Below are 23,308 nucleotides of genomic sequence, written 5' to 3' on the forward strand. Positions count from 1 at the left end.
CCTTTTCTTTTCTTCACAGAAGACATAACCGTACTTTTCATGTACATCTTGTCCTGCGCCCCGCTATCCCCAAATCCATTAGTCAATTAACGTAATCATGTTAGGAAATTAAGGATGAACTCAATGGGATTATGTTAGAAAATTATGGATAAACACCTAAATTAGTTGGATTTAGAACCTCCTTTCATGAATTATTTTCATAACTCTTTTAGAATTATGTTCAGATTCTAGAGAGGCGTACCACAATCTGTACCATGTATTCACCCACAAATTCGGATCAAGGAAGATCATGGCCACGGATCAGAAATGCATCCACAATTAGGAAATAAAAAGGAGAAATAAGAGGAATACCGTGAACCAAAAAGTCTTAGAGTGGCTACGGATCCTGCTAGGCCATTCAAGCCTAGATCCACCATGGTCGTCATCTGCTTGGAGGAGGGAGCCTTCCCTCCCACCGGAGTGGTCGAAGAAGAGGAGAATTCGAGGGCGTCGTCGGCCACGACATGGTCAGAGTAGGAAGTGAGGTCGCTGGACGTCGGCATGGTCGAAGGAGGAGGGGATCGTCACGCTAGATTTTCGGGAGGTGGTGTGCCGTACGGTGGGTGTGAGCGGTGGGTTGCGGGACATGATCGAGGTGCACATGCCCACTCCAGTGCCTATAGGAGCGTGAAGATGGACTTTGTACATGATGAAAGTGCAAAACTGTGCAACACGAATTTTGACAAGCTGTGCACCATTATTGGATAAGACGGTGACCCCACAACGTTGTAGAATTGTTGCGTAGATTACCGTACCACATACCTGTTGGATTTTTTTTTTTCTTTATGGAAACTTAAGGCTTGACTCAACATCAGCTCTGCCAGCCATCAAAGCTATAGACTAGACACGAGGAAGCTAGGGCATCCAACGAATTGGTAACCTCCAATGTGCAAGCATGTTTAGCACAAAGGTGAGCTACACTCCCCTCAAAAAAAAAAAAAAAAAAAAGGTGAGCTACACTGATGTACGATCCTAGGACACGCGGAATTACAAAAGAACTTAAATAAGCCCACAGCCCTTGGATTTCTTGAAGAATTAATCATCAGGCTCGCGAGAACCAGCGCGCAAGCGTGCGAGTCACAGAGACAAACAACTTGTAAGCACACATTCATCACCACCCGTGATAAGAACTTGAGAGCTTTGCAAATATCAATCCAACCCTTAGACTAGTTACAATTGCATAGTATCATATAGAAGTAACATGCGTATGATACTACTACATGTTATTATCTCCACAATGCATGATATCATATACTAGTATCATATTCTCTATATATTAATTGTTTTGTAGAATCTCAATGCAAATATATGTACAAGATTTACTTGACATTATTTTCAAAAAAAAAGATTTACTTGACATTAATTTTCTAGTAGTATGTGCTATGATACAGTATCTACCTATGATACTAGTATCCTCTCACTCATCTTTAATTACACTGCCACATCAGCATTTTTGCATGATACTACCTATGATACTCTTATTGTAGGTAATCTTAGAGCCACAACATCAGCTATTAGAGGATGATCGGTAATCTGTTGGACTAACCAACGGGCTTGTTGACGGTTCTATGTTGTCAATGGAGCGGACTGTGTATGATCTGCAGAGAGAAAAATGAACAGTTTTTCCCTTTGAAACCACCCGGAACAAGGCCGGAAAGTGATGCAAGGCCTAAATTGAACGAATTACTATATCCAAGGCATCCATGCTAGTATGATCCAAGTAAGGGTATACGTTCAAGCCCATCAGCTGAACCGGGCCCAGTTCGGAGGCCACGCCGAACGTACGCGTCGGGACTCGGGAGTGACTATGGGGACCTCCTATACACCGGGGGGTGCTGTATGCCGACCTAGTCGGCACGGACCAGGCGCCGCACACCCCCCGGTGGACGGTTTGGGCCGGCCCAACATTTTGTTTCGCTTTATCTTTATTTTTTATTTTTTTTCTTTTCTGCCTTTTTTTTAATGTTTTTTTGAAAATTTAATAATTTTTATGTATGAACAATTTAAAACTTGAACAATTTTCAAATTTGAATAATTTTTATATTTTGACCAATTTTCGAATTTCAAAAATTTCATACTTGAACAATTTTCGGGTTTGAACAATTTTTTATGTGATCAATATTTTTAAAAACTATATTTTTTATTCTGAATAATTTTCAAAAATATCTATTTTTAAATTTTATTTCAATTTTTTTAATTTAAGATGAATATTTTTAATCTGAACAAATTTTAAAAATAACATTTTTTGATATGAACAAATTTAAAATAAATATTTTTTTAATTTGAATATATTAAAAAATATTTCTATTTTTCGAATCTGAAAAACAAAAGTAACAAAAAGAAATGAAAAAAGAACAAAAGAAAAAGAAAACAAAAATCAAAAATAGGAAAAACAAAACAGAAAAGAGAGAAACAAAAAATAAAAGAAAAAACAAAAAAAGAGGAAGCCCGCACCTAACTGGGCCGGCCCGTACCGCGGCACGCGGTACACGCCGACCTGGTCGGTGTATAGGGTAAACCCTATACACCAACCGGGTCGGTGTATAGGGTAAACCCTATACACCAACCGGGTCGGTGCGGACGCGGTGCCGCACACCCCCCGACCCAGCGGTTGTGTAGTGGGCCGCGACCCATTAGGTAAGGTCGGTTTTGTTTTTCTTATTCTATTTCGTTTTCTTTTCTGTTTATATATTTTTGTTTTTTAAAAAGAAGAGTTTTTTAAATCCGTTTTTTATTCTGGAATTTCATTTTTTTTTATCTTCTTTAAAATATTTTTTTCGAAAATAAATTTTTAGAATATCTTTTTCCAAAATCTGAATATTTTTTAGATTGAACATTTTTCAAAATTTGAACATTTTTTAGAGTGAACATTTTTTCAAAATACGATTTTTCCCAAAATTTGAATATTTTTCAAAAATGAACATATTTTAAATTTGAACATTTTTCGAATACGAATAATTTTTAGCTTTGAAAATTTTTCGTTTTGAACACTTTTCGAATTTAAACGTTTTCGAATTTAAAACATTTTCAAATTTGAATTTTTTCAATTTTGAACAAAAAATATAAACAAAAAAGAAAAAGGAAACAAAAAAATAAAACAGAAAAAAAGAAAAAACAGAAACAGAAAAAGAGAAAAAATGGGAAAATGGGCCAGGCCCAATACCCAACCAGGATGTGCGGTGCCTCGTAGGCACCGACCTGGTCGGTGTATAGGATTTCCGGTGACTATGAGGTGACGGCGCATCAGATCTTCCTGAAAAATTGGCCGCGGCCAGCGGGAAATTTGAACGAAACCGCCGCCGGCCGAGCAACCACATACTCCAGTCTCCAGCTTCCAATCCAACCAGCGCACACACGCCGCCGCCGCCGCCGCCGCCACGACCCAAGACACGCGCCCGCTAGCCTACGAGTGCCAGGTCGGGAACCATGGAAGGGGAGGACGCGAGCTCGGCGGCGGAGGCGGCGCTGGGGCTGAGCCCGCAGCTCTTCATCAACGAGGTCCTCAACACCGTCGACGAGGTCCGCTGCCAGGCCTTCGAGTACTGCCTCCAGTTACGCCTCCGACCCCCTCCCTCTCCCCGTAGCACCAGCTCGATTCCCCCGCTTCGCCGCCTGCTGTTTTCCTGCTAACTTTCCTCATTTCGCCGTCGTTCTCCAGGCACGGCGCCCCCGAAGCCGTCGGCGCCGCCACGGCCGCCCAGAAGGCCCAGGAGCTGGAGCGCGTAAGTTCCATCCGACCTCACATTTCGGTACAAAGTATAAACTGAACCCTCCGCCTAGGTTTATTCTGGAGAATTCTGCCACTATCGCTTCGTGCTAGAACTAGATTCAGGGATTTCAGGGTTGGGATTACGCGGACGGTGCTGTTGTGTTTCACACGCCGGTGCTACCTCATGTAATAATTCGGGGATAATACTCAGGGGAATCTGTTAGGGTTTGGATCTGAACGAAATGCCCTCACCGGACCACCCTCCAACGCTTGTAATTGTGCCATAATGGGGAGACCTGAACTCTGGATCCGGCATAGATAGATAGATAGGATTGCTATGTGGGAGTATACCATTCCAATTTCCAAAGGAAATTGATGCAGCGTTGAAGCCTAATTGCCTAAGTAGACGTGTCTTTCAGGTGTACGGGTTATATAACTTAGTACATTTTACTGCTTTGGTGACGCCTTTTCTGTAACAAATTAGTGTTCTGCTTTGTTATGCTGCAACCTGTGTATCAGAACTTCGCTGTGCCGGGAATGAACTTTTATTCGATATATGAGTACAAGAAATTACCCGTAAATTTTAAATGTAAAAGAATTACAGAATGAAGAGTCTGAAACAGTCCTCAGGATAAATTTAGTTTTTTACATGTAATTCATCTGGTTTTACCTGTATCGTGCTGTAAGATATCTAAAAAAAATGTTTCGTTTAGACTACGTTCCATTTCATGCCATTGAGATCTTTCTTCCTAAAGCCATTTCGTAGCATTCACAATGTAAAATGTTCTAGATTTTGTCAACTGGTCATTCTGAAGTGTGGAGTTGCTGATGGTTTCTGTTTGTAGGGGGTAACTGAAATTCACCACTTGGTAAGGGATGTATTGGATACGAGAATGAGCAGGTGGGAGGCCTATTGCCTTCGGCATTGTCTAACTGTACCTGAGGGATTCGTGGCGCCTGAAGATGTAAGTTCCTTATCTCAAAGTAATTGCTTTATTCAAGCCAGATTTTTTAATTTGACGGAACGCTCAGTTTTGGTTTGATTTACACAACTCTCACCCCCGTTCCATATGATTCACTATAGATTATTGGCACAGATAATTTAAACATCTTGGAAAGTGATGATTCATCTTCTACTGATTTGTTCTGAAAATAATCTCAATTTATTTAGTCGACCCAGCAGTTTAATAACATGGTTTCTGTTGACTAATTTGGGGTGTCAGTGCGTGAGTTAGATATGGCCCAGTTGGCCATTGTAATCTTTCAAGATAAGTTTTATGTACAGCTAATTTTATCATGAAATATGTTTTCATAATATACTATGTTGATATATTTTTCTATAAATTCCATTAAAATTAAACTAGTTTGACTTAAGATAAGATTGAGTGGCCTTGTATATATGATTGGAGGGAGTACATGGTATTGTTTATTTTTAGTTTTTCTAAGACCCAATGGTCAGGATGTAACATAAGAAATAGTAATATGAATAAGACCATGTGATGCTCAGGCTTACAGATATCTAGACATTGCTTATTGATATATTTTCTTAATTGCTAGACCCGTGTACATAATTAGCTTTTTTGGTTATTGTTGTACTGAAATGCAGTAGTTTATTGCTATACTCCCCATGATCCACTTCACTTATCTATCTCTGACCATATCTGTGTATTGGATAATCAAAAGTGTAATTATTGCATTGTTTGCACCAATGGTTTGCACTCCTATTTAATTGCTTTGGTAATTGTTGATTTGTTGTAATATGTTATTTATTTAAGATTACTTTTTATTGTTTTCTTCTTAGAATTTTAATGCCTTCTTGGTCTGTTCACATAATAGGCTGAATAACCAATATAGTGAACAGAGCAACCATATACTTAGAATATGGTGTTGGAATTCTGTTTTCAACCCATAGAAAATATTCCTATTAGGTTTCAATTCCAGTTGCGTAGGCAGTTGTGAATTGATTAAATATCAGTTACAACATTTGCGTAAAATGGTTTCTTAGAGAAACAGAAGGATATGCCTGTACTCTTATATCGACTAGTAACTAGTAAGTGACTTAAGTCATAACTAGCGACTTTCCAGTTTGATGTTGTCATACAGAACAAAGTTTCTGGTGTGCTATCTGCAGTTCAGGTCTTCGATCTTGTAAACTAAATCAGTGTGAAATATGTGGGTAAGCTTGAGGTTAATGCTTAATATAGTCAACAAAGATATAAACATGTACACAAAATTTGGTTCAGTAAAGCCATGCATTTTTGTATAATATTTGAGAATGGAGTCGTACATGGAAAGGGTGGGTGCTTGAGCTTAGGATTTACGTAATCATGCATCTTTCAAAGTTCTATAAACATTCATTTATGAGCATCTTTTGAGAATTTTTAACATATATATTTCAGTACACCATAAACTCAAGCACCCTTGCATGTACATTTCCTTTCTGTATTTTTATTTTACTTTGCAACCCCCATTTCAATAAAAGCTATTCATATAAATGAGTAGAAATATAATGTATTTTTCTTCATCAGGATAATTCTTCTGCAAAGGTGTTGGATAAAGATGGAAATCATGATTTGGAGCTGGATGAAGAACTCAATTTATTGAGGAAAAAACTAGAAGCTGTAAGCAACTTAGTCATAAGGAACTGTCTTGTTAACATATCTGCAGTTAATCTAAGAAACTCTCACGTTGTTTAATTAGGCTAACAAGGAATCTGAAGAACTGCAAAGAGAGATTTCTTCCTTGGAAAGGCAAAATACGTACAGGAGTACCCTTAATTCCTCCATAGCTGAAGTAGTGAAATTGTTTGAAGACAAATCTGTTCAGGACAATATTCAAGGTATGCTACTAGATTCATCAGCTGTGTTCATTATGTCTAGTGCTGCTCACCAGTATTGTATTAGTACACTCAGGTTGCAGTTCAACATCAACATCGATGGCATGCCAACATCATGTTTTGCTAGAACATGGCAAGAATAATATCTATTAAATAGGGTGATTACTGATTAGAAAGTTAAAATTTCTCAATGATTTGAACTTCACTTAGTTGATTATTTACCTGGGCACTTACCAGTTCAGATGGCTGGTTAGTGGTGAAGGTCTGAAGGGTTTCCTGTAAAATCGAGCCAGTTGTGCTTTATTATGTTATCAGCATAAACCCTGATGCCAATATTCTTCCTATAACCTTGCTAGACAACTGGGACAAATTAGTAATTTGGTAGTAAGTGATGGGCGTATCCGTATTAGTCATGGGCTATTACGGAGTACTTGTGAACAATAACTCAATGGACAATCAAGCTTTGGTGACCTTCCTGAACTTTTGTTCTGATGTGTAAGCTTAAGATATCAAGGTTCTCGCACTTACTTATGACTTCTCTGTTTCTGTCTGGCCGTGTTCTATTCGTTTCCGTCTTGCACAAATACAGTGGAAGGTTACAGGATGCTTGACATAAATCAGAAAGATCATAGCCCTAACATTATTTGGTCTAGTACTCTAGTCCATGCTGCTAGCTATACTATACTAGTAAATCAAGAATTACTACTTTTGTCCTATTATCCCTGGTTCTGAATGCATTCCTACTCAACTGCAGCTCTCGTGAACACACTACCAAAGCTGCACCAGAAAATGAAGGTCATGAAAAGGAAAAAAGTTGAGGCTGAGAGCATGGTGGGCCAAAATGTTTTGAACATCAGCGGTGTTAGAGACCAGAAGCGTTTAGCATTGGGTAAGGATACCGCCATCGTTTTCCCTAGATCTCTTCGTTGTTCGTGTGCGTATCTGTGGGATAATTTGTGCTCACTACATTGCCTCGCAGGTTCTGCTGCTAGCACCGAAGACATTCAGGAGGTGAACGAGGCTATGAATGGGTTGCGGAAGGAGTAGCTCACGTTGTTAAGGCAGCCTTTGCCATATCAGCATGTAGACTACTCATCTCCTTAGCTCCGCTGTAATCTTGCCAAGCTACACTCTCGCTAGCTGCCTATGTGATGTAAACCTGAACTGCAATTCGAGCAGAACAGCTGTGTGTATATGTCAATCATGTATCATATGTCAATCATGTATTTCCATTTTTTTCTTTCACAGGTGTTTGTTTCTTCAGATACAACCCACAAATCACTAGCATTCTCTGGTCCGTGCAAGAGCTCTAGTATTTTGAGGCTTCCAAAAATAACTCTGTTTCAGTCGATACTTTCTTCTGCGCTAGAGTATCCTAATCCCCCAGCGGTGTTACTAGAGACAAACAGAGCAAAACGGTTTTGCTCTATCCTGTCGTTTTTGCTTGGTTTTCTCTGCGGTTCAACATTTTTGGCGCTCTTCATTGCTGTTGATTCATCTGTGGTTGTCGGAGCTGTGTTCTTTCATCTGGGTGTCTCTCCGATGATGAGGATGGTGTGTGTTAATCGATTTATATTTCATCAGATGAATAAAAGAGGTTGGAGGGGAATCAACAAAAATAGACACTAGATCGGAAAGTGTTTTTTTTTTGGCTCCCGAACTCCTGTGGGCCAACTTTTTTTTTCTGAAACAAAACCACCGTCTCCTTGGCCGAGGAAAACAGAATAAAAAAACACACCGCCTACCTCTGGATCTGCTACTGCTCAAAAAAAAAAAAAAAAACCTCTGGATCTGCTCTATAAAAATAATCCCGTGGGCCACGAAGGCTCCGCCAGCCACACAGATCTCCATCGAAACCCAACAACAACAACAAGATGGAGGGGAACGGGAGGACGCCCCGGCAGCAGCAGCAGCAGCAGCAAAGGCAGCGCACCCCGCGCGGCCCAGCGACGCCCCACCAGTCCCGCCGAAACCCTAGCACCAGCTTCACCATCGTCGGCTCCGGCCCGCCCACCGACCACCCCTTCGCCGCCGGCAACGGCCCCTACGCCGTGCGCCTCGTCTCCCCCCGCTCCATGGAGGACGACGCCATCACCACGCTCATGGACATCGACGCCGACTCCCCGCGCAGCGCCTTCCTCGACGACGACGACGACGGCGACCTGCTCCACTCCCACCGCATGGGCGGGGGCGCCCGCCCCACCGACCCGCGCGCCCCGCTAGCCTTCGCCGGCTTCTTCAACGCCTTCGACGCCGCAGACTTCGACGACGACGACCTCGCCTGATCCGGACGGTACTAATTCGGGGGGCTTCCCTTCCCAGGAGGTTGCTGCTGCTATGTCGATATATTGCTCTTAGTTTCTAGGTTATTATTATCGGTCGAGTGGAGACTGTTTATCTGGAGAACTCGTGGGGATTGATTCCAGCTACCACCGTACTAGTACTACTGCTTTTGTTCTTGGATAATATCGTGTTGCTTGCTTAATTATGCAAGGCCTTTGGAACTTGATTAGAATCATCTCGGCGAGTTCCTTATTTTCTGTTTTGTGCGTTGTTTCAGTTGATTGGAACGTGTTCATCTCCATATTGTTCCTGCTCTAAATATGTGCAAACCGTGATGAATTATTAGCTTCAGTTTATTTCAAAAGTTAGTTGCACATGAATCAGAGAAGCCGTGTGCAGTCTTATTGGTTACACTGGAATACTTTATTAGCAGATCTATTTCTTCCATATTCGGGGCACTATTTTCTGATTTGGTAGTTCTTCAATCGACTAGGATTGCTACATTATGCCCTTAAACAATGTTGTTTTGCTAGTTATTCGATTGACTAGGATTGCTACATTATGCCCTTACGTAATTGCTGATTTACTAGTTATTTGTTTGACTAGGATAGCTACAATATGCCATTGACAAATGCTGATTTGTTAGTTCTCCGATTGACTAGGATACCTGAAATATGCCCTTAACCAATGCTGCAATTGCAGTGACTGTCCATATGCAGTATGCTCCTTGAGTTTGGTTGAAGAGTCTTGTTGTTCTAGGATAGTACGCATATCCCTTTTGATCGATAGTGCGTTGCAAGGGGCATTCCTTTAGCATGGAACGTTGAATCATTTTTCTTTGGAGATCCCTCTCTGGAACTTTATGAAATTGAATTCAGATTGGCATGCATTATTACACTGTCCCGGATAAGTTAAATTCAGAACTAGGGGGCTAGTTGGATCAGTTGCATTGCAGTGGACATTCGATTAGCATAGTAAATTGAATCTTTTATCTTTTGTAAATCCTGCCTGGAACTCTTAAGAGATGTTTTATGGTTGCAAATTTGGGACACTGTTATGATTTCAATCAATTTTTCATTGCATTAATACACTTTGCTGGAGAAGTTTTATTGGAGGATATGCTAGGATAACTATCATATCCCTTTAGATCAATAGTGCATTACAAGGGACAGTTCATTTGCCCACCCAAAAAAAAAAAAAATCATTAGCCTGGAAAATTATACACTTTGTTTGGAAATCCTGTCCAGAACTTCAGTGTTTTTTTCCCTATTCCAAATTTAGATCAGAAATGGTAGGATATCCTTTTATCAATTTAGATCACAAGTTCACAACCAGCTTGACTTCAAGTAACCAGCAATTAGCTCGTGAGCTGATAAAGACTGGCATGCCAATGCAATATTGCTTGTTCTTTATCTTACAAAAGTATAGTATAAACTGCTGCTGCATCTTTTTAGAGTTGACACCAACTTTAATTGTTGCTTGGTTAGTATGCAAGCCTTTTGACTTGATTCATCTCTGCGGCTTTCTGTTGTCCTATTGTCTGTGTAGTTCAGTTTATTTGCGATGCATTTACCTCCGTATTGTTTTTGCTCAATTTGTGCCTACCATGATGAATTAGCTTTACTTGTTGCAATTGTTAGTCCTTCATCTGGGGGAGGGTATAGAGATGGGCGATTTTACTGGGAATACTAGGGACACTGAATTAGCAGATCTCTTTGATCAGTAGTGGTATTGCACTGAAAACTCTAGAAGCACAAAGAATCCAGACCCTTTTATATTTTGAATTAGGATGCCTAGTTCTTTGTTAGTTCTTCGATCAGCTAGAGATAGCTACAGTATGCCCTTTAACCAATGCTGCTATTGCTGTGAACTTGTCCTCCTGGTACTAATTGTGTTCTAAGGAAGTCGAGAGGTTGTGATTTCAATCTATGGTTATGGTGGTCCTGTTAGTTAGGTTATGGGTCAAGTGAAACTATGTTGAGATATCTGGAGACTTGGGGGGATTAATCCGGCTATCTTAGTGCTGTGTTGTTCTTGGATCTTGTGATGCTTGGATAATGCGCAAGTGGCTTTTGACTTGATTAGCATCATCGCTGAGAGTTCCTTCTGTTCTATTGTCTGTGTAGTTAACTCGATTTGGGAATTGTTTTGTTTCTATGTGATTTCTGCTCAATATGTGCCTATATTGATCTGTTACTCTGTGAGCTTCAGTTATTGCTATTGTTAGTTGATCAACTGGAGGATACCAAGATAGCGTGCAATCTTATTGGGAACACTAGGGACACTTAATTAGCAGATCCCTTTGATCACTAGTGGTATTGCACTGGAAATTTTATTAGCACCGAGAATTGAACACTTCTCTTTCAAAATAGAGAAAATTCACAGTTGCACTCTTGTTAGGTTTCCATCTCTAGAACTCTATTTTGTGATTTGTTAGTTCTTTGATCGACTATGATAGTTACAGCAATTGCAGCGAGCTTGCCCTTGAATTTGCTTAAGTTAACTATATTTTGAGATATCTGGAGACTATTAGGGATTAAATCCAGCTATCTTGCTGCTCCGTCTTTCTCAGATATGCAAGTTCCTTTTGACTTAATTAGTGTCATCTTTATAGTATTTGATTTGGGATGTGTTCGTCTCTACGTTTTTTCTGCTCAATATGTGCCTGCGTTGATCAATTAGCTTCACTTGTTACTATTTGTTTGTTGTTCTTCTGGAGGAGGATACATAGATGGTTACACTGGTACACAATTAGCAGATCTCTTTGATCAGTAATGTTGCGCTGGAAATTCTATGAGCACCGAGGTGCATATGGAACTAAAGTGAATTCTTATTATGTTTCCATTGTTGGGACATCATTCAGTGTTATATTACTTCTTCGATCAACTAGAGATAGGTACAATAGTTCATTGCAAGGGACATTCCATTACCCTTGAAAATTGTACCCTTCTTAGAAAAAATCTGCTGGAAACTTTGGGAATTATTTTATGATTACAAATTAGGAACACTTATGATTTTCAAATTCAAATTGTCATTTCATTATTACACTGGTTGGGAAGTTCAATGCGGAACTGGCAGTATATTCTTAGCTGCAATATTCCCCTGTCTCAAAATAAGCGCCACAACTTTATGTAGATGTAGATACATCTGTATTAGGCAAATCCGGGACAGTAGTTTTGAAACGGAGTTAGTCGATCACAAGTTCACAACCACCTATAGGGCAAGCCATTAGCTCCGAAGCTTAGGAAGACTGACGCATCAATGCAGCACTGCCTGTTCCGATACTGACTTGTTGGAGTTTGTGATGATAAGAAGTTGCTAGTATCAGCCAAGACCTGTTAAGCTTTTGTAGGCCTAGCATCCAAAGCGACAAAGCCAACTCGGGATTGGCCCTAGCTCCATTTTACATGGCATTTTTTTATCTTCATATTGCTGAAAAACTGATATAGTCCCCAATTGGCTTGATTGCACTCTTCTCGTAAGACCACAATTTGCATTTGCCTAGATGCGCTGTCAGCAGGTTTTGATATTCGGAACAAATGTGTGAAATTTAGCACTTTCGGTAATGATATTTGTGTATGTGATGTTGTGACTGACAGCCTTTGTACTTCCTGTTGGCGTCGTGGTGACCCTATCCTTCTCTATTGCCTCCTCCACCACCACTTCCAACTCCTGGTTCTCCCGGTCCACGTCCTCCATTCGCCTCAAAAACAACCTCACGTGCTGCACGGCTTGCCACCATCGAGGAACATGTTGTGCCACCATTGAGGAAAACAGGATGGCAATGAGCAGCCTTGTTGTGTTGGGTGATCTCAAATGAGACGAGTGGAGCTCGCTACTCGTTTTGTGACATCTGGGGCGTAACCGAGGTCCGCACCCTCCCACGCGTTGGGAGCGGGCGGTGGCGCGACTAGCATTGCTGCACAGGCAATCGCGATCGCCGCCTGGGCCTCCTCTAGCCATGCCTCGGCCTTTGCCAACACCGTCGCCACCTGCTTTGCCTCTGTGCCACGGGATCAGTTTTCCTAGAATGCCAGTCCACCGTGGCGATGCCGTCCCTCTGTACAAGCACGAGCTAGGACGGGAAACGTAAAGGCGTGCCCACTAGAGAGTAGAGATTGAAGGCCACACGGGAAGCTGGCTAGGCGGTTAGTTGACGGGGATGTGTTGGCATTAACGCCGCGATGTCCATACCAGTGAAAAGTGGGCAAAATGCGTCGGCCCACTGGATTTAGCCTCAATCCAAACAAAGAAAGTAAAGTTGCAGCATTTCTGTCGAATCTCGGTCTAACTCAGATAAATCAAAACAAACACATTTTATATCTAAAATGGTTTGAACCGCCGGAGACCAATACGCCCCTTGATTTTGCGTGTGTTGCATCGGATGACCTAGTCAAAGCAAAAATTGCGCGGTGTCGAGCCTGTGAGACTGATCAATGCTGTAGTACTCGCCAGGCTACCAATGGTCCAATGCCACACGGGGCACGGCATCAAACTCAATGCGCACACCTGATCCGCCCCTTTTCCTCATCAAAACGCAAGGAATCCGGCTCCTCCGGCCGGCACGCGTCGCCTGGCCACTGGCGCCCCCACATGTTCGGGGGAGACGACGGCGTACGACCAGGGTGCTGTCGCCGACCGTCACATCGCCACCGTCCATCCAAACGATCGTTGGGATCTGCTGGGGAGATGACCCGTGCCGCACGTGTCCTCAGCTCGGGCCACGGGTTGACGGGCCACACGGGATCTGGCCGCGCCAGACGGTCAAGGCCCTGACCGGCAGCGGGTGGCCCCAGGCGCGCCACGTCAGCGGAGCGGATAGGGACGCCCATATTGCCTCCAGGTTGCTTCGTGTCTCCTCCGCCGATGCTTTGCTGCTCGCGACATATCGGGCTGCTTCTCTTCTCGCGGTGTGGTGGTACCTAGGCATTTCTCGCGCTGGGCTGGGTTTGAAACCTAGGCTTAACCCGATTGTCGGGCCTAAATCTGCAACCCACCAGTGTGATGAGTCCTGACCCACGCGGACGGAGTCACGCGGAGGGAGCCAGGCTGTCCAAGCCCAGGTATGTGGCTCCTTCACATGGTGCTAAGGGCATCTCCCGCGGTGCGATGCATTTTAGTGTTCGCGTGAGTCCGTTTATATCGGTCGAAATGATCGAAATCGACCGCTCGTCCGTTTGCGTCTGGGGTGGCTCCAGCGGCACGACGCATTTTTTGGCCGAATCATTTTTTTTAAATATGAAAACATAATTTACATAGTTTAAACACGAAAAAAAACCTAACGCCTACTACTACTCGTCGTCGATGTCGGGCACGATGAGCCCCGGTATCGCCCACGACCAGTTGCCATCCGGGGGAGCGTACGTCGGGCGCGCCGACTGTCGTTGCCTATTCGACGGTGCCTCGGAGGAGGGATCCTCACGAGGGGAAGAAGAAGTAGGGGCCATAGGGCGGAGTGCACACGGGACGGTGGTACGCGATTTACCCAGCTTCGGAACACCTGCACGATGAAAGGGCCTACTGCTGCTTGTCTGGAATTATCTGGGCGCTTTCCCGTTGTTACAATGAGTTGTGGTTGTGCCTCTAGGGCTCCCGGGATCCGGCTTATAAAAGGTGCACAGATCTAGGGTTTACATGGAGAGTCCTAGCCGGATTACAGCTTGCCTAACTAAAGTACAATGTCTTGCCATGTACGTCAAAGATCCGCCTTCCCATCTACGTCGTACTGGATCCGGGTTCCATATGGGCCTCCACGGATCCGGCTTCCTCAGAAGGTCGGTCAGGATCCGGCTTCCCTATCCTGGGCTGGACTTCATCCTTGAGGATCAACAACAATTGGGCCGCCCGATGGGCCACATGCCACATCACAATCTATGAGCCACCCGGGCTTGCCGGATCTAGGCACTATCGATGGTACACCCATGAAGTATACCCACAACAGTAGCCCCCAGAGTTCTCCGAGTTTCACCTCTTGTTTCCGCCTTGCTAACGCTTCACGATTTCCGGCAATTTCGGGAACGCGGGGAAACTTGAATAATTCCAACTTCACATTTTCTTCTTTCCCAACTCTTGGTCGGAAAATACCCCCATCCTGCGGGACTTCATCCATTGACGGCATCGCTACGGCATGTCTCCGGGTTACTCCCCTGCTGCGGACAAGAGTTTGCTTATCTTCATGCTGCAACCCGGAACCTTAAAAAGTTCAAACGGTTCCGCCAATCTTGGCGCCATTTTCGCTCGATTTGAGCGGTAACTTATCCCTAGCCGTTTTTACCGCTTAGGGTTTTCGACACGTGTCGCTCATCCAACGGTGCGACGCTTGCGTTCCAACCATAGGATGCGGAGCACGAATCTCCTCCTCCGGCCTATAAATATCCGCCGTTCAACCCTAATCACCCCATTCGCCCCCTTTTCACCTCCCAGCGCAGCGCCGCCTCCGAGCTCCTTCTCCGCCGTACCGGAGTTCACCGGAAGTTCGCCGGAGTCGCTTCGCCGCCGCTTATTGTTCATCGTGTTCTTAAGTTCAGCGAGCCACCGCAGCTAAACCTCGCCACCGGCGACTCCGACCACCGCGGAATCCATTCCGGTAAGCCCTCATGCTTCGTCTTCGCACCGTAGTTGGTAGGGATGAATTAGGGTTTCCACGTTGGATCCGACTAAGTTAGTTTATCCGCCACTGTTTTCTCTTCAGATGTCTTCTTCGACTCCGCCTCCTGCCTCCGAGCCGATCATGGCAACACCCATCTCCTCCGCCCCTCCCCCCTTTGTCCCAGTTCAGCTGGAACCCTCCAAGGATTCCGGCAAGAACATCGAGGGAGTGTCTGCTAACCCGGAAAAAACCGCCGGAGCAGAGCGAGCAGAAAAGAAGGCGGAAGAAGCGGCCGCCAAAAAATCTAAGGCTCGCCCGTGAGACAGCGAAGCCAAGGGGAAGTGGTGGCCCTGCACCACCACAGAAATCGAGCTCAACAACCTCGAGGCAGAGGGATTTCTAAGACCCGGGTCCTGGCGGACACTTCCGGGTGCTCTGGCTCCAGCTCCCGAAGCCGGAGAAATGGTGGTGACCAAGGCGCTTGTGGAGCGTGGCTTCTCCTTTCCGCGAAGCGATTTATTCTCGAAAATTTTGAAGGTGTATGGACTCCAGCCTCACAACATATCTCCAAACAGCATCCTGGCCATCAGCAACCATGTCACTCTATGCGAAGGCCACCTCCGGGTACCCCCAGAACTTTCTCTTTTTCAGTACTTCTTCTCCGTCAAAAAGGAGAAGATTCCTCAAACTTCCGAGTCGGCCACCTGAGGGTCAATCACATTCATGCTCCGTCCCGGCCGCGTCTATCCTCCCACCGACCGCCATGAATCCGCGCAATACTGGTCCGGAGGCTTCTTCTATTTGAAGGATGTTTCCCACCCGGCGAGCGAGAGGGTGCTGCCGCCCTTCAAAAATAGCCCCGCCAGTGAGACTCCGGCCTGGACCCAATGTCCTCATCTCTTCGAGTCACCTCTACTGACTCGCGCAGTTAGGCGGATATGCAAACTGACGGAAGATGGTCTGTCTGGGAAGGACCTAACAATGTCCTGGTTCACAAAGCGGATCCAACCACTTCAGCATCGGGACCGCCTGATGTTCCAGTACACGGGGTGCGACGATCCTATGCGCGCCTCCAAGGACAACCTTTCCGCCGACGCCATCGACAAGCGGATCCGACTTCTGATCAAGATTCCGCGTGATCTTCGGATTCACGTGTGTAACAAGGACATCCACACCAATGGCTCCGGGACCGCGGTACGTTTCCTTGATTCAACTGTCGATTCCTTTCTAATTTTTTTAAGTGTTGGCTGGGTAACATAGCTCAAAGCCCTTGAGGAGGGCGAACTCGGAACTCTTATCCGGGTCCCTCACGCGGGCAACACCGACCCGGAAGTTACATCGGACGCGGAAGCTCCCGAGGCTCCGCGTCCCTCCAAAAGGAAGAGGGTTGCTCCCTCCAGCCCCGCAACCAAACGTGCCCGCGAAGTGCTTAGCACTGCGGCTACCCGCAAGGCGGAGGCGGAGAAGAAGCGCCTCAAGCTCATCGACACTAGCAACCGAGCCCAACCTGACATGCACCACTTTTTCAAACCATCTGGGTAAGTGCTTAGTTTCCGTCTTAAAATTCCTCTGTCACCATGAATCAGCATGTGCTTAACTTGTTATGCCTTTCTTATTACGCAACAGAAGCTCCGGAAGCCAGCCCCCAAGATCCCCAAGAAGAGAACGAAGCCCTCTCCGGCTTCTATGCCCGTCACACCGGAAGTGGAGGTTCCGCCTAAGGACTCTTCTACCGCCGAGACGGATCCTAAGGACGTCATCAACCTCGATGACCTCCCTGAAGAACCAACCGCCGATACCGGCCACAGCGAATCCGGCAAGGGTGCATCCTCATCCGCACCTCCGCCTGAGAAACCTACCATTACCCCAGCTGAAGCTCTGGCTGATGAAGTTGAGAAGAAGTTATTGCCAAGTCGTGCCACCGGCTCGCCCTAGACTCATCCTCACCTCTTTCCGACTTTGCAAAAGGCCCCCCTCTCACAACGCCATGCGGAGATCTCCGCCATGATGGACCAAGTGTGGGGGCCTGCGAACACGGAAATGCAAGAGCTCTCTGACCTCGAAAGTGAACTCAAGGTTTTCTTTGCTAAGCACAAGAACGTGCGCCAGGTGACACTAGCCCCCAAGCATTGGGTTGGACATTTTTCCGAGTAACATGTGTGAGCCGATGCTTTTTAGATGCGCACCTTAGCAGAAATTTGAAATTTTCTCAATCTAAGGATTTAAACCTCCCGCCAGCCCCCAGAATTTTGAATTTCTGGCTAACCCCTGCCTGCTTCTCAGAACACGCGGAAACTGCACGAAGACCTGCGCGTCCATGTGCTGGAGCAAATAACAGAGATTGAAGAGCTGCGCCAGAACACCGAGAATAGCAAAAAGGCTGTATCGCTCTTGGAGACCCACCTGAACGGTAAGAATTCCGAGTTGCTCACGTATCTTGTCATGAGCAATGTATAACTTGTGTGGTTTTCCGCCTACAGAGGAAATTGCCAAGCACCCCACCATTGATGCCTTGTCCGCCAAGGTCCAAGTGCTAGAGGCGGAGAATGAATCTCTCAAGAACTTCTTGAAAGAATCCTCCGAGAAGGAAACTTTGGAGAAGAAGGAGCTCTTGGAGAAGCATGCGCGCGACATGGCAGAACTTGCGGACAAACTCAAAAAGAGCCAGCAAAGGGTATCAACCTTAGCGGCTAAAAATAAGAGTCAAGAGGCGGAGGCTATCGACAAAATGATCTTCCGTAAGAACCTTTCCTATTTAGCTCCGACTTCCTCACACTTTGCTTTGTCCGCGGAAGAACTGATCATCACTTTCGCAGCGAGTCTTGTCTTTGAGTGGACCAAGGATTCAACCCTCAAGAGGACCGAAGCATATGATGAGGCGCGGAGTTCGATAGACGACCTCTTCGAGGCATGTCGCGGAGTCGCCAAGTCATTGTCCCTGAAGAGGGCCAAGACCACGGTGATCGACACCATGACCAAGCTCATGAAGCCGGTGCCGGAGCTCATCAAGGATTGGCAAGAATCTTCTGCTCGCGGAGTCGCTTCCCTCGTTTTGGCCACCTGCAAAGCGCACTTCCCAGCCATGAGGTTTGCGGATGTTGCGCGCGACACTCCCAAGAGCACCAACATGAGAGCAATTCTCGCGGAGACCCAAGGATTCGATCGACTCTTTGTTGGACGAGTTAACCACTCGTTCTGGTACAACAAGTACGATCTCCCCAAGGGCTTCTCTGAGGCGGAAGATGAAGAGGAAGGCGCTGAGGAGGGCGACGCGGAGGGCTCCGGATCAAGCGCTGATCAATCTGAGGGAGGCTCCGATGACAACTCCGGCATTGGCTCCGGCGACGACTCCGCCTACGTGGCTTCTGACGAGGAGCAATCATCTGAGTGAAAACCTGTTAAACAATCAAACTGATGTATCATTTTGGCCCCGGAGTGGGTTTGTAATATAACTTAAATTCTTAAGTAGCTAGGGACGAAACACTTATGCATGGGCGGAAAATACTTATCCTGCTATCCGTTTGAATGTTATTTGCATATTTCGTTTTGTTTGAAAGCAAGTGCTGGTTTTATGTTTTCCGGCTTGCCCACTTGACCTTCCACGAGCCGGAGGACCATTAGCCGGAAACGCTCGCCAGCGGCGACGAAGCCCAATAGCAATCCGTCAATAACCGCGGAAACAAGCCACCAGCGTAGGTGCCGGAAATCGCTACCAGGAATCCATGAGTTTGTAACATAAAAGATTTTCACCAGAAAACTTAATCTTACGTCCAAAAAAGGACGATTTTTGAAAATCACAACTTTCATACACACATAGGCGGAAATATCTAGCTCCGCGGTTTTAGTTGGAAAACATACACGATCTAAAAATGAACAAGTAAAGGAGGTAAAAGACTCAAAGAGTGAACCAAATGCTTTATTTCATTGATCATGTATAACTATTACAGAGTATGTAACTCGGAATTTTTTTTACTAAGTGTGGAAAGGATGTAGCTGTGCAATGTTCCAGGGTCGATCTGTTTCGTCATATATGTCATCCGGATCCTCTCTCTTGCGTTTCCGGTGCCAATTAGCAGGTTTGTGTTTTAACTCCCGGAAATCAACAAGGTAGTATGATCCATTGTGAAGCACTTTGCTAACGACAAAGGGTCCTTCCCATGGAGATTGTAGCTTATGGTCTTTCGCCTGATGAAGGCGGAGGACCAAGTCTCCGGCCATGAATGAGCGATTCCGAACTCGACGGCTGTGATAGCGTCGGAGTTTCTGCTGGTATATGGTGGAGCATTGGTCAGCTAAATTCCGAGCTTCTTCTATTAGGTCCACATATAGCTGTCTGGCCTCGTCAGCAGTTTCTTCATTATAGGCGGAAACTCGTGGGGAATCGTGGATGATGTCGGAGGGGAGCACGGCTTCGGATCCGTATACCAAGAAGAACGGAGTGAATCCGGTTGACCTGTTAGGGGTAGTTCGTAAACTCCACAAAACAGAATCTAACTCATCAGCCCAAGCTCCAGCTGCGCGTCGCAGCGGTTCTTCAAGGCGTGGTTTAATTCCTGATAATATGAGGCCGTTGGCCCATTCGACCTGACCATTGGATTGTGGATGGGCCACAGAGGCAAGGTCAAGCCGGATCCCTACGTCATCACAATAATCCTTCAGTTCTCCCTGTGTGAAGTTTGTGCCATTATCTGTGATTATGCTATGTGGGATGCCGAATCTCGTCACGAGGCTGCACACAAATTTTAGTGCTGTAGCACCATCGGTTTTTCTCACTGGCTTTGCCTCGATCCACTTACCGAACTTGTCAACAACGACCAGTAGGTACTCAAAACCGCCAGGAGATGATTTCTTTAGTTTTCCAACCATATCGAGCCCCCAGACCGCAAACGGCCAGGTGATAGGGATGGTCTTCACCTCTTGGGCTGGAGCGTTTGGTTGAGTAGCATAGTACTGGCAACCTCGACAGGTCTTTACCAGCTTGTCAGCATCTACTTTAGTTGTGAGCCAGTAAAACCCAAGCCAAAAAGCTTTTGCAACGAGTGACCTGGGAGCGGCATGATGCCCGCAGTCCCCTGCATGGATCTCTTTGAGTATCTCAATACCATCTTGGTTGGAGACGCATTTGAGAAAAACTCCTGTTGCGCTTCGTTTGTAGAGCTGTCTATCAACGATTGTGTAGGATCTTGCTCGCCTAATGATCTGCCGTGCGAGGACCTCGTCCTCTGGCAACCTCTGATCAATGAGGTAGTCCGGGAAAGGCTGTGTCCAGGCGGGAATGATATCCATCACTTCTGTAGCCGGAGATACTGCCACATCTGGGTTTTCCGGGTTAGCGCCCTTCACCGAGGGTATCCGTAGGTGCTCCAGGAAAATACCAGGCGGAATTGGTTTCCTGCCGGATCCGAACTTGGATAGCATGTCAGCCGCTGCGTTATCGTCTCTCCTGACGTACTTGACTTTGTATCCGAGGAAGCATTTGGCGATCTCGTCAACTTCGTCTCTGTAAGCCGCCATGACGGAGTTTCTGGCGTTCCAGGTTCCGGCTATTTGTTGTGCCACCAGGTCGGAATCTCCGCAGCAAATGATGTGCTTGATCCCAATTTCCTTAGCGATGCGCAGACCATGTAGTAGAGCCTCGTATTCCGCCATGTTGTTTGTAGCTTCGAAGTGGATCTGCATAACGTACTGCTGTTCTTCTCCGGTAGGGGACTTCACGGTGACTCCGGCTCCCGAGCCTTGATGCTGCTTGGATCCATCGAAGTGCATAACCCATGTTTCCGGTTCCGGCTCCAGATTTATATCCGGAGCTTCTGTCCAATCCGCAACAAAATCTGCCAAGATCTGGGATTTAACCGCAGTCCTGGCTTTGTAGTTGATGTCGAAGGCAGATAATTCGATGCCCCATTTTGCTGTGTGTCCTGTTGCGTCAGTGTTGTTGAGGATCGTTGACATCGGAGCTTTGCTCACGACTGTTACTGGTTGCTCCTGGAAGTAGTGCCTCAGCTTCCTTCTACCTAGGAACACTCCATAGGCTAGCTTTTGAAAGTGAGGATATCTTTGTTTGGATTCCGTAAGCACTTCGCTAATGTAGTAGACTGGCCTTTGGACTCCATACTCGTGTCCTTCTTCCTGTTGCTCCACCACGATGACGAGGCTGATGACTCTATTTGTAGCTGCCAGGTAAAGGAGCATGGGCTCAGACTCTTCTGGCGCTGCTAGGATAGGTGGGGAGGTAAGTATTTCCTTCAACCCTTGAAGTGTTGCATCCGCTGCATCGTCCCAGACAAATTTGTCTGTCTTCTTCAACAGCTTGTCAGGGGTAGCGCCTTCTCGCCAAGACGGCTAATGAACCTGCTGATTGCTGCAACACAACCAGTTAGTCGTTGCACATCTTTGAGACAAGTTTGCCTTTTGATGCACATGATTGCCTTGATTTTCTCTGGGTTAATTCAATGCCCCTGTTAGAGACAATGAAGCCAAGGAGTTTTCTGGCTGGAACGCCAAAGACACACTTCAGCGGATTCAACATCATCTTGTACCGTCGAAGATTCTCAAAGGTTTCTGTGAGATCGATGATCAAGTCGGATCCTTTCTGGGTCATGACCGCGATGTCTTCGACGTAGGCGTGTACGTTCCGGCCAATTTGGTCCTTCAGGCACCGCTGCATCGTACGTTGGTAGGTGGCACCTGCGTTTTTCAAACCAAAAGGCATGGTAACATAGCAGTAAGTGCCAAACGGGGTGATGAACGAAGTCGCCTTTTGGTCGGACTTCTTCATCCGGATCTGGTGATACCCGGAATATGCGTCAAGAAAACACAGAAGTTTCGCCCCCGCCGTCGAATCAATGACCTGGTCAATGCGCGGCAGGGGAAACGGATCCTTTGGACAATGCTTATTCAAGCCGGAGTAATCGATGCACATTCTTAGTATTTCAGAATTCTTTTTGGGTACAAGGACGGGATTTGCGACCCAATCAGTATGGATAACTTCTACTATAAAACCTGCCTCTAGTAACTTTGCTAATTCCATTCCTATGGCGCGGCGCTTCTTGTCTCCAAAGCGTCGCATAGCTTGCTTCACCGGTTTAGCCCCCGGGTTTATGTTGAGGTAGTGCTCGGCGAGTTCCCTTGGTACTCCAGACATGTCAGAAGGCTGCCATGTGAAGATGTCCATGTTAGCGCGGAGGAACGCGTATTCCTATTTGGGGTCATGTTGGCTCCGACCGAGACCTGCTTGGTAGCATCTCCTTCCTTGAAGTTGATCTTTTTGGTCTCTATCGCGACCTTGAATGAATTTTTCTGTTCGGAGATCTGTTTCTTGGTGGTTTGCATCTCTGTCGGATCCACCGCGACTCTGTAGCCTTTCAACTCCTTTCCAGATATCACAGACCCTGCGAAGGCGGCTTCGCCCAACTCGCACTCATGAGCCTTCTTGTAGTCTCCGGATACGGTGATCATACCATTCGGACCCGGAATCTTGAGCTTGTTGTATATGTAGCACGCTCTTGCATGGAACTTGTGGTAGGTGGGCCTGCCGAAGATGACGTGGTAGGAGCTCTTGAATGGTACGACCTCAAACGTGATCATCTCTTCGCGGAAATTATTGACATCGCCGAAGGCCACGGGAAGTCTGATGCTGCCGAGGGAGTTCGCCTTTTTACCCGGAACTACGCCATGAAACTCAGTGTTGCTGTGTTGGAGCTGTTCCTTGGTAAGGTTCATCCGTTCTAGAGTCTACAGGTACATAATGTTCAGACTGGCTCCGCCATCCATGAGGCACTCGGAGAAGTCATAGCCATCGATGCGGGGACTTACAACCAAGGCATAACACTCTTTTGGCACAATGGTAGGA

General features: G+C 45.9%; 2 protein-coding genes across 2 annotated transcripts; both read left to right on the forward strand.

The window, feature by feature from the left end:
* Positions 1–3,313: 3,313 nt before the first annotated feature.
* Positions 3,314–7,824, forward strand: LOC127307080 (protein MIS12 homolog). Its single transcript, XM_051337777.2, has 7 exons — positions 3,314–3,590; positions 3,698–3,761; positions 4,594–4,713; positions 6,277–6,369; positions 6,449–6,587; positions 7,339–7,473; positions 7,564–7,824. Exons 1-7 carry the CDS (start codon positions 3,466–3,468, stop codon positions 7,629–7,631), a joined length of 744 nt encoding a protein of 247 aa, XP_051193737.1. The 5' UTR covers positions 3,314–3,465; the 3' UTR covers positions 7,632–7,824.
* A 600-nt stretch (positions 7,825–8,424) lies between these two features.
* On the forward strand, positions 8,425–9,102 carry LOC127307079 (uncharacterized). Its single transcript, XM_051337776.2, has one exon. It carries the CDS (start codon positions 8,459–8,461, stop codon positions 8,867–8,869), a length of 411 nt encoding a protein of 136 aa, XP_051193736.1. The 5' UTR covers positions 8,425–8,458; the 3' UTR covers positions 8,870–9,102.
* Positions 9,103–23,308: the final 14,206 nt, after the last annotated feature.

Source organism: Lolium perenne, chromosome 6 (assembly GCF_019359855.2).
Source record: "Lolium perenne isolate Kyuss_39 chromosome 6, Kyuss_2.0, whole genome shotgun sequence".
Lineage (NCBI taxonomy): Eukaryota > Viridiplantae > Streptophyta > Magnoliopsida > Poales > Poaceae > Lolium > Lolium perenne.